Source organism: Sturnira hondurensis, unplaced genomic scaffold (genome assembly GCF_014824575.4).
Source record: "Sturnira hondurensis isolate 20B ecotype Veracruz unplaced genomic scaffold, ASM1482457v3 Scaffold0005563, whole genome shotgun sequence".
NCBI classification, from domain to species: domain Eukaryota; kingdom Metazoa; phylum Chordata; class Mammalia; order Chiroptera; family Phyllostomidae; genus Sturnira; species Sturnira hondurensis.
Window position 1 is genome coordinate 3,751,134 of NW_028078194.1, and position 12,439 is coordinate 3,763,572.

At 42.9% G+C, this 12,439-nt stretch overlaps 1 protein-coding gene across 11 annotated transcripts in view; it reads right to left on the bottom strand.

Annotated features, from left to right (window-relative positions):
- CPEB3 (cytoplasmic polyadenylation element binding protein 3) overlaps positions 1-12,439 on the bottom strand; it is a 184,004-nt gene that overhangs the window by 38,274 nt on the left and 133,291 nt on the right. For all 11 annotated transcript variants that reach the window (XM_037047348.1, XM_037047345.1, XM_037047346.1 and 8 more), the window contains one exon: positions 11,451-11,569. In XM_037047348.1, coding sequence (XP_036903243.1) covers positions 11,451-11,569 — 119 coding nt within the window. The remainder of the gene's footprint in view (positions 1-11,450; positions 11,570-12,439) is intronic.

Sequence of the window (12,439 nt, forward strand, 5' to 3'; positions counted from 1 at the left end):
TCTCTCCTTCATTTTAGTCTTGGCTAATGTAATTATGATGTGCCTTGGTGTGTTCCTTCTTGGGTCCAACTTCTTTGGGACTCTCTGAGCTTCCTGGATTTCCTGGAAGTCTATTTCCTTTGCCAGACTGGGGAAGTTCTCCTTTATTATTTGTTCAAATACATTTTCCACTCGTGGCTGTTTCTTTCCCCCTTCTGGTACCCCTATAATCCGGATGTTGGAACGTTTAAAGATGTCCTGGAGGTTCCTAAGCCTCTCCTCATTTTTTTGAATTCTTGTTTCTTTACTATTTTCTGGTTGGATGTTTTGTTCTTCCTTCTGGTCCACTTCCTTGATTTGAGTCCCATTTTCCTTTCCATCGCTATTGGTTTCCTGGACATCTCCCTTCATTTCAATTAGTTTAGCCTTCATATGTTCCTCTAATTTGTGACTAAGTTCCTCTAATTTGTAACTATACTCTACCAATTCTGTGAGCATCCTGATAAATAGTGTTTTAAATTGGGCTTCTGAGAGGCTGGCAATCTGTTGGTCGCTTAGAGTTATTGGCTCTGGGACTTTGAGTTCTTGCACCATCTTTTGGGCTGTTCGTGCCTGTTAAGTAGCAGGAACGGAGCCCTAACTTTTCACCAGAGCAGGGCAACTCAGTCGCTGGGTTGTGACGTTGTATGTGGGGGCGGGGTCAAAGAGGGACAGTGGCTTCCCTCCGGCGCCCGCCTCCGAGATCCCACCAGCACCGCAGCCACCACCGTCACCAGGGCCACGCACCCCGCTCCACAGCACGCGAGTGTGCCACCGCTGTCAGCCCTCCTCCACTGGGTTCGCCCCCTGGGGCCTGCGTGGTCCATCTCACTGCGTGCGAATGTGCGACCTTGGTCAGTCTGTTCCGCACCCCGACTAGGTCCGGGCTGCCTGCGCTCCTAGATCTGCCCTGGCTGACCCAGCTCTGCTGCTGGTTCTGCCTCTTACCGTCCTCGTTGAACAGTTCGTAGCTGTCGGACTTCCGTATAATTCAGTTTTCTGGTCTCTGGGTGTGTCTTAGTTCTCTAAAACTTTTGTTGTATCCAAACTTGGTTGTGGGAGAAGGCACAGTGTTTCCACCTATGCCTCCATCTTGGCGGAAGTCTAAGAGTAGCTAGATTTTTATGTAAAATTTTAAAATGTTGGGAGCTAACTCAAATGTTCAAATCACTGTACAGGCTAAAGAAAACCGTCGGCAGGCAGGCCCATCCATCCCACGAGCCCCGTCTGTGATCGCTGACTGGGAGGGTTTAGTGACCACACGGCTCACGGTGGATGACGTGCTCCACAGCCCTTCTGAGAGAAAATACAAAATGGCTCTTCTTTATTTCTTTCTGAAGCATGGATTCCTACCAAAGCTCTGTTACGGACCATGAAACCTACTTCTGGCTAAAATTATTCATCTTCTAAATTCTTGTCTCTCAAATTAACAGCCCGCTTTATATAACTGTTTATCTCCAGAAGCAAAATCTTTTAAAGGATAAAGTAAAAAACCAAACATAAAGCTTGGCTGTGTAAATTTATACCATACAGTGACTTTAACAGACTCCAAGAGCTCTAAAAGAATATAGCTTTGACAATGTCAACAGTTATTATCAACAATACCAAAAGCACTAATCTTCCTTTTCAAGGTTTCCCAAGGTGTGTTCTGTGAAGTGCAGACCCCAGGGCTGCTTTGCTGACTAGCAGTGCTTGGAAAAAGATATAAACCATCCTTTTTTCCTGGGAGTTTCCCAGCCTCTACTGGTGTTACCAACTGAAGGCACTAAGTTCTACAGGAAAGAAATCTGTTCAAATGTCTCTTAACCCACCATTTCAAAAATCACCTCTAGGGAACCTATCTTTTGCATAACATCTGTTAATGTCCATACTTTGATGCATCAAAATATGGAGTAAGTTTGAACTAACTGCACAAAGTGTTACTGAAACTTTACTTCAATCCAGGACTTTTACTCACTTCCTTTCTGCTATTGCTCTGAAAGGGTTGCTTCTGTAGAAATTAACATTAAATGGTTAAGAGTATAGTAAATTGCCCTGGCTGGCGTAGCTCAGTGGATTGAGTGCGGGCCTGCGAACCAGACGATTGCGGTTTGATTCCCAGTCAGGGCACATGCCTGGGTTGCAAACTGGTTCCTTGCAGGCTAACTACCAGCAGGGGATGCACAAAAGGCAACCATACATTGATGTTTCTCTCTCTCTCTCCTGCCCCTCTAAAAATAAATAAATAAATAAAATCTTAAAAAAAAAAGAGTATAGTAAATTTAAGTACTAGAGAGCTACTGAAAGAACTGAAAATTTTCTGACTCAACTGCACAAGAGTTGTTACTAAATCAGTTTGACTATTTTGTCATCAATAAAGAATAAATTATCTAATTATAGGTCTATATAGAAACTGAAGTTTTGTCCTAGTTAAAACTAAAAGTCATTATTACTAGGGTTAAGATTAGGTCAGGTGCTAGAGAAAAAAATTAAGAAATGCTATATGGGTCACTTATTTTGACAGGAAGCTGTAATATCATTTCCTAGAAAAATTTCACTAAAGATTTCAAAAGTCTCTATGATAAAATTAAATATAAATGTATGTTATTGTATCTTTAATAACAGGATATGAGAAAACATAGTTTCAGTAAAATAGTTTTTAACACGAAGCTTAGGGCTTCAACTTTCTGAACTTTGCTAAGCCTCTATAAAGCTCTAGAATTCTCTGTTTGGACCACTGTTTAAAATTTAGATATTCCCCTCCCAATAAATGACGTTCTCTTGAGCTCATTTTGAACATCACACCCTATACTCCACCCTTGTCTGGTTGCCTCCTTAGATTACAAACGTCAGTCCCACTGCGCAGCGCCTTCCTTTTCAGCTCTCCATCTCAAGGCTGCTCCAAGAAGCAACCACACTGCTAGGTCAACAGTGCAATCTGGTGGCCAGCTCAGGAAACTAACTAACCCAAAACAACCTCATTGTTATTTGTTCTGTTTCCCATTTCCCATAAAGCACATGGCAAAGACCCTCTCCCAGCCCCCACCCAACTCAGCCCCCAATTTCCTCTTTTCAATACTCTTCAAATTCCTACTTAAGCCCTTCAGGAAAAAGTCCATTTTTCTTTCCCTAATCCTACAATCCTTTCAATCTACATGAATCAGAAAACAATACTGCAGAACTATCAGCATCCCGACTCTTCTGACAACCAGGATGAGTCAGCTAAACCTGGGTCCGCTGACATGCAGCTGCAACAGCTCAGCTGTGGTGGTAATGAACTCAGACCCACTCCAGTTGTCAGCAATTCTATTTTAATCACCACAGACCTCACCGAATGACTGGAGTGCCCCACAGTATCACAAATAAACTAGTTTGTGAGGCATCTTTCTCTCTTCTGTGGTGTAAGAGGCTGTTTTATTATTAACCACCAAAACTAACAGCTATAATAGCAGTAACTTGTGGTTTAGACTCATCAAAGTATATTCACGTTTGGCACCTCACTTCAACCTAGTTTTTACCACATAGCTCCCTAACAAAAAGGTCAGCGGACTTACATACCCTGGGCAGTTCTGGGGCCTCCAGTGAGAACTCCACTGGGCCTTAAAGGAAAAAAGCCTCTAGCCTCCCACTGAAACTCTTCCTCCCATTCCTTAGATAAAAGTATGGTCATGTGTTGCTTAATGAAAGAGATGTGTTCTGAGAAACGTGTTGTTAGGTGATTTTGTCATTGTGTGAACATCATAGAGTGTAACCACACAAATCTACACGGTACAGCCTCCACTGTAATTGTATGTGCTACACTTTTATATGACTGGCAGCACAGTAGTTTGTTTACACCAGCATCCCCACAAACAGGTGAGTAATGCGCTGTGCTACGACATTACAACAGCCACGTCACTAAGTGAAAAGAACTTTTAGGTCCATCATAATCTTATGGATTGCTGTTGTATACGTGGTCCATCGTTGACCAAAATGTCATTATGGGGTACATGGCTGTGCCCCAAAGAGCCTCATCAACGCCAGATTCTTCTTAGACAAGGAGCCAAAAGTAACCCTGGGGAATTCTCTTGCGCCCCACGTGAATGCTCCGGGTCCACCATCAGGGTCAGAAACAGTCCAAGAACAAAACCTGCATCAAGCTGCACAACCTTCCTGACGCATGGAAACCACGGTGGCTTATAGCCCCCTCTCGACCTTCATTACTGATGACCAATTCAAACAGCACTCTGTATACTGCTTCATACGGGCACCCAGTACGAAAATACAGCATGCATAAACTGTGCCCCCCAAATGGCTGTGCATATCCTTCCTTAGCGCTTGGCTTAATAAACCCATTATTAATTAAATGCTATGATTAAAAACTGTACATATGGCTGGAAATTCAAGGGAACACCTTCCCTCTAAAGGCTTTCCTGACTCCTTCAGGAACATCGACCACTGTGCCCTTTGAGCCCCTGCCCCCACCTCACCCAATGCAACTAGTCCCTATGATACATCTATCACAGCACCTGTGACTCCTCACTTCATGTACTAGTCACCTATTTCCCTCCACTGAACTCCGGGATCCTCTAAGGCTAAGACCGTATCTCTGCATGTGTCCCAATTGCGCGGCACAAGCCCAACTCTTAGTGAGAGCTCTGTGCTCATCAGTGATCTGGTGAATTAACAAAGGTTTTCCTGATGTGCAGACACTAGTGCTTCAAGATGTCCAGTGGCTGCCCTTTTATCTCCCAGGTCATTCCCCTCAGTAAACTGAAAGCCACCTTCCACAGGCATGTAGTAAGTAAGCCTGGTAATATAGTAAGTCTGATCACCAATGGGACCCCTGGACTTGGGCCTAATCCGTGCCAATTTCTGATGCCACCAGGCAACCAATCTACTGATCAATTCTACTGTGATCAGAATTACCTAGTGCTCATCATTACTGCTGATGCTACCACAATGGTTAGAAAGTATAAGCATGACAGACGAGTCCCTTTTGAAAAAAAGAAGAAACTAGAACTTTTGAGCATCTACACTGCGCCATTGTGGTAGGCATTCTACATGCATGACTACACTTAAACTCACTACAAATGTTACGCTGTAAAAATTATACCTACTTTAGAGATAAGAAAATTAAGGATCAGAAGAGTACAGTCAACTCAGGACTGAAACCCATAGCTTATCTAACCCAAAGCCTATATACTGAATGCTTTTCCCTTGCAATCATGCCAAGTGCCTGCAAGGCTCCCTGTCCTCCAGGCTGCTGACCGCCAGTCATGCAATACTGACAGTCTCCAGGGCAAGTCAAAATGCATTTTTATTTGTGAGTGATTAACCTCTCTCTTCTTTCCAAACTTATTCTGTCCATTTTCAATGCATTGAAGTAGTAACCAATAGACTCCACTTAAATCTAACTAACTCAGCAGTTAGAAAAGCTCAAGAAAATGATTTAGCAATGACACTGGCACTATATTCAGCTATCTTAATTTCCAGGTTCACAGCCTCTGGCAACTGTGCTCTGCGGCCATACAATTTTGTCCAGTGTCTGCATAAACGTGTATTTTCAGCTCCATGGTACCAGGACAAGGATGTTGTTATGAGCACACTGATCACTAAAACTCTTGAGAGGAATGGACACAAAAAAGTTCAAGTGACCTAAGTTTTTCCTAGGAAGAAGCCTATTCTTTGAGTGAGCTTCGCGGAATACTAATTCCATTGCAATCTTCTCAAGTATAATTCCAAAACAGGTATAATATAATATGCTGGATTAACACTATTACACAAGTTTATTTACTGTAAGACTTGTCAGAACTGTAATATATCAATGTTTCCCAAATGTTTTTGGTTATGAAACATTTAATTAATGGAGAAAATAGATATAGAATACACAAAGCAAGTGCTCAATAAATGACACCTATTACTATTATGAGCAAACCTTTTTGTTGGTGTTCCTTTCAGGACACCAGTGTCTGATGGAACACGTGTTCTCCAGAACCTACTTTGGAAACCACTGAATATGATCCCTTTGGAGACAGATTGGCTGTTTTGCCAACTACACAAAACTAGCGTCTTTTAGACTTCCCCAGGAAGGAATAACAGTGTCCAAAGACTCAAGCACTAAAAAAACTCTGGACCCATTTCAAAATCAGAGAATCAGGGGGAAAAGAGGATTCATTATGACCCAGAGCTACTTCTCTCATTTTCGAGGAGGAGGCCTTCTTTTGGGAAATTCCTATGACAGAAGGTACCCAAACCACAAATTTAGACCAAGGATTCAAGGAACAAACAAATAAATGAGGAAAATGAGAACTGCTGAAGATTTCCAAGGTGTGTTATAACAAAACCAGATTTGACTGAGCCAAGATAAAATTTACACTTGTTATCTTAGAAGGTAGTAGATGGAGAATGAAGGAGTTTTAGGAAATACATCACAGACGCAAGGACTGAGGCCCTCGATCAATGTGCCCTGTAACTTGGCCTCTATCTACTTTTCCCAATTTAATTTTTCTCTATTCCCTTTCATACATTTGTGCTCCATCTAACCAACCTAAATGTTCTCCAATCATACCACTCAGTTTCTCATGTCTGTGTTCACACTGTTGTCCTTCTTGAGAATGTCTATTTACCAAACCTCCATCCCTTTCCTGGCCAATCTCCAAACTCTCTTAATCCTTCAAGGCCTAGTTCAAATGACACATCACTCAAGAAGCTTTCTTTTATCACTCCAGGTATTTATAAACTCTCTGAAGTACTTAGTGTGTATTTAAAACTTGTTTTATCTATCCATTATACTAGTAACTTTCTGACACAGGATTTTATGTCTGATTCATAGTAAGTTCTGGTTCACAGCAACCAGTACAAATGCCTTGCCCACAGTACACACTCGCTGGTGGTTTGAAGGAAGGAAGAGGCAAATCATTTGAACAGATGGCTGTATGTGGGCTGAAGATAGCTGTAACAGCAGGTACGATTTGCTATAGATGGTACGGTGATCAGGGAAGGCTTCGGGAAAGAGATGGCATTTGAGGGGCATCTTAAAATAAGGAAAGGAGTTAGAAATTAAGATGGGAACAGAAATATTTCAGTTAATTGAATGTGGGGTTCAGAAGTAAAGCAGGAAAAGGTAAAATGGGAAAAAATTTAAAGTCAGACTGGGAAGGTATTGAATCCTAGGAAAAGGATCTGGGCTGCTTTTGTAACTAAAGAGGAGTGATTAAAAGTACTAACTAAAAGTACTAGAGATTCCACTCACATTAAAATGGGGGCACAGGAGACCAGAAAGACAGACAGAATGGACAGATTAAATTGGTCTCGATTTTCAGCTTCCTTGCCCCCAACAGTTTTAAAAAATTTGTCTTCAAGTTTTCAGAGGATGACAGTGTTACCAAAGCAATGACTTTCGGGTAAAGAACTGCCTTTACATAAGCACACTTCAGTTTGGTAGGGCAGTTTTTAAATGCCAGGGTGGGCAAAAGTAGGTTTATAGTTGTGAGTACAAAACACAGAGTTCATTCTTGTATTATTATTTATTTACTGTATTATTTGTCTTCTATTTTTATTATTTCATATTTTCACTTATGCTTTATCTTTTAGGTAATGATGGCTATTAATTTAACCTACTTTTTTCCACCTCTGTATATAGCAAAATCAACCTGTCATACTTCAGCATACTTGTAAACTGTGATGGCAGTATAGAGGAGGAGGAAGCAGGGAGCTTCTCCACTACTCTTCTCAAGGTGTTTACTACCCCACATCTCTGGCCAAAGTGTTCTAAGAAGGTAGGAACCATAAGTCTCCTTCCTTGCCCTGGCTTGGGGGGGTCTCAGTTGGTTAGGGCATCACCCCACACACCAAAAGGTTATGGGTTCGATCCCGTGTCAGGGGCCATGCCTAGACTGCAGGTTCAATCCCCGGTAGAGAGGCAATCGATGGCTAGTTCTCTCACCGCCATGTTTCTGTCTCTTTCTCTCTCCCTCTCTCTCTTTCTCTTCCTTCCTCTCTCTCTAGTATCAATAAACATATCCTTTGGCGAGGATTTAAAAAAGACTCCTTCCTTAGCTCCTTTTCATGGTTACTCTTTTTCAGCCCCCATCTCTGTTAGACCCCCCTAGGTTTCCTGCTTTATCCGTTTGCTGTGTTGAACCTTCAGGATCAGTCTATTTGTACCTCTTTAACAAGACAGCCCAGAGTCTCAATGTCTGCCCAATTCACTGGAAGCCTGGACAAGGACGTTGCTGTCCTCTAAGATGCCCGGGACAGCTGAGCTACGGAACTCCTCTTACTGGAGGAGGAAAGAAAAAATCATGTACCCAGAAGTTCTGTACTAGCTCCTGCTCTTGCCAAGTTGTTTATCCATTCTTTGGCACCGAGGAGTCAATTAATCAGGCCACAAACACAGTTTCTTTCGCTAACTTTCAGGGTCAGACCTATTCATAGAATAGTCTGAGGGTAGCTGTTTAATGAAAGAGAGGATATCACTGACCAAAAATATCTCCCTGATACTACCTGAAATCCACTAATTAAGGGTTTAAGTTAAAAAAAGAAACACCATCTCAGAAAGTTTAAATTAGGGGGAACCTTGCTATCAGGCTCTGTACTAGGAAAAGGATCTGATTAACCTAATCCATACAAAGGGAACAGGGTTTGCTACAGGGGGGTCGGGGGTAGGTCAGGGAGAAGCACATGGGAAAGGACCATGAATAGAAAATCTGTGAGGTCATTTTGGCACGTGGTGCATCTTCAAGGAGAAATCCAGGGAGGATTGGAGAGAACTAAACAACAGAATGAGGGCACTGGGATCCCAAAAGGTAGCCAAGCTAAGAAGTAGAAAAAAAGTGAGAAAGAGCCATAGCTCAGAGAATTTGGTGAATGAGCTCCAAAGGTTGACTTTACCTTGAGTTATTGCCAAGGTAATAAAAGCTATTGCCATTTACTCCCAAATGTTCAACCCAGGTCTCACTTCGTGTGGGAGCATCGCAGCAACCTGATAGGGAAGTGTGGCCAAGTGAGGCTGGGAGGGAGAGAGGCACGGCTGAAGCACAGGAAGAGAAGGTTTCATAATGGAGCCAAAGAGTTGGAACCCAAAATGGGATCCAGTTCACTAGAATTACAGGTGTTTGGGGACTTCTATGTTTCCCAGCCTACATTTTTTTCAAATTGTTTATGCTGGAAATTCTGAGTATGCTTGGATCAAAGAAATATGTGATCGGCAGCCACCATTCAGAATTCACCAAGCTCCAATAAAACTGCTTCACTTGAGCTCAGAAAATGAAAACTGCAATAAGGCAGAAATTTGTAGAAACACAAACCATGAAAGTTAGTTTCTCCATAAACATTTCCAAGACAGATCACACTAATTATTTTCAAAAGTCCTTCAAGCCAAAGGTAATACATGTGTGTAGAGTGAAAACACTCAACAGCAGGTGGTGCCTTCATGCCACCTCCACCTGAAACCGCTCATTCCCTCTCAAGACACATCCAGCCCTGGTGAAGCCTGCCCCAGAAGGGCTAGTATCCTCCTCCTCCCACAGAGCCAGTGACGTGCCTTCCAAGGTACCCAGGACCCACGTCCTCCTCTCCAGTCTCCTCCCCGCAATTCAACTGCTTCTTAATCTACTATGGGCACAACTATCTCAACATGTGCCTCGCCCCTCTGCCTTTTTATGTATGTAAATGCATTTCTAACCCCCTCCTGTGAGTGTAGGGACGATCCCACTTTAACCCTTCCTAGCTCACTCCCACGCCCCTTCTACTGACGCACCAGTGGCGGAGGCCCGCTGCAGGTTGACCTTTACCTCTCAGACATCAGACTCTGACAAACTGGGTTCGGTCTTGCTAATCTCACACTATTCCAAAGAGATTTAGAGAAGTTATATCAGCTTTCCTATTATTCACTCAGATGAAACCCTGCACACTCCCATGGTAGTCAGTCCTCATGCCTTCCCATAACACACAGCCTCCCCACACTGCTTAGATTAAGACCAAAGTTAACAAAGTTTCCCTACTCTTCCCCCCACCTACTGTTTGCCCCACCTGTATGATAACCTGTCCAGCAACTGTTCATTGTTGTCATAAATTTTTTTATGTTGCCAGAATTTGAATATTACAGTGGCATTTTCACACTTGTTTATATCCGGGCTTCTCATGAGAAACAATTATTCTAATAAGCTCAATGTCCCCATTCTTTAGCACCCCACCTTCTGCTTTACATACCGCAGTCTCTCCCTTCTAGGTGGCCAAGTCCCAGCATCATTCTTCTGCAACCAACCGTAAACTCTGTCCTAGACAGAGGTCATCGTTTTTTCCCCACAGGTGTTGCCCTGTAGATAAGCTCTAATCTCGCTCTTCTGAATTCCACAGCCCTAAGTCAGACCAATAGCACCACCCAGTTACACTGCACAAGTACCTGGCTTCGCCAAATGTTTTCACATTTTCCTCTTATCTGAGCCTCTTGACATCCCAGAGACGGACTGCTATTCTTCCCATTTTATAGATGAGGAAGCCAACATTCAGCAAGGATAAGCAGCTATTTAAAGGCTAGAGTCAAGACTCTAACTTCTGCACCCAGCCCCAACTCTCTTCCCAAGCACATTTCTGAGGATACACCCAGCTGCCAAGCAAGCCCTACACTTCCGGTGCAGGTCTTACAGGGGATGCTGCAGGCCCCGTGGTAGGTAGAGGCCTTGGACCACATCGCTGTTTTTCTCTATTTCCCACTCCTAGCACCAAGTCTTCATACACAAATTTACCCCTCCCAACTCCCCACAGATTCCTACTTCTTCTATGTTAACCAAGTTCTTTCCTTCTGCTCAGAGAACACAGTCTCGCCCCTTCTCCACTGATAGCCACTCTGCCAGGAGAAAGAAAGCAGTCTTCCTTTCTTATTCAGTAACTTACACTCTTTGATTCAGTAACCATGAACTGTAAAAATGTACATTTATTTATCGCTTTGGGTCCATGCTCTCTGTCCTTCCCTCTCCCGGGCTGTTTGAAGATTTCCAGTTTAGAGGGTAAGCTCCTGGCCCAAAAGGCTCTGCTTGGCCAGCTGTGGATACTTGCACAACGCCTTGCATAACGCCTTGCATTCAAAGGCACATAAACATTGATGATTATGATCTTTTAAAAAATTACTCCTGTTCTTGATCTGAAATAATAATAGAAACCAGCTGCCAAAGCCATTAAGAGCATTATTTACTTCAATTCAAAGTAGCTGAATAGGAGTTAGCTTAAAAGAGCTGTAAAGTGAAAGACAAGGGCACATTTCTTCGTATGCAGTCCCAAAGGTATAAAATGAAATGCTAAGTAATTTGTTATTAGCTCCCATCAACAACAATCCAGTTCTACTGCATAGCAAGGTCACCCTGGGTAAGAGGGTCCTAGTTACCAGCATTCCCACTACAAGAAGGAGGCGATCAGCTATTCCAACTGTATGTGTGCTCCAGAAAAGCAACAGCTGGCTTCGTGCTACTTACCGGTTTGTCCTTGATGGTGGGGCTTGACACGCACAGGTACAGTTTCCCATCTTCTTCTAGGCAGGCATCTATCAAAGCTTGTACTGAACTCTCCTCCTGGAACAGCAGAAAGGCATAGCCTTGGGGAGAAAAAAAATGGTGTGGGGAGGAATCAGTGAGTTGAACTCAAAATACCAATGAAAACCTTACCTATTATTTTACTAAACTCTAAGAACTTGCAGTGGGACACAGGGAAGTAATAGTTACCGACACCCTTTTGTGCCGGGCACTGTATTAGGTGCTCTACAGACACTACCTCACTGTAGGCCTGACACATGCAGCAACATGAATACACTTTGATCACATTATACCAGGCGAAAGAAGCCAGGCACAAAATACCACATACTGTATGATTCCATGTATATGGAATGTTATAATAGGCAAATATATAGAGACCAAAAAATAGACCAGTGGTTGCCTAGGGGACTGGAGGGAATATGTACAAGGTTTTTTTTTTTTGGGGGGGGGGTATGATGAAAGCTTTCAAAAATTAATTATAGTGGTGGTTGCATAACTCTGTGAACATACTGCAAAACACTGAACTATACATTTTAAATGATTGAACTATATGGTATATGAATTATATCTCAACAAAAGTTGTCAAAAAAAAAGCCGAACAATAGGCTAGTGGGTTACTTCTGTTTCTCCAAGGATACTCTCCTGCCTCACGACAGCGTATACGACCTACAACCATGGACGCTAGCTGCAGGATTTCCAGGGACACAGCCAGCTTTGTTCAGTTTAATTCAGTAAGATTCAGTGAGCAACTTTAAAAGTGGGACACAACTCTATGAATTAGGAGAAAACTGAGATGAACAAGACTAGGTTCCTACTGTCAAGAGGATTATGCAGTAGAAGAAACAGATGTTGAGACAATGAACTGCAAACTCCAAGTGGAGGGAGATCAGTGGAGACAAAAGGTGCCAGGGGCCCCAGAGGAGTAAGGACTC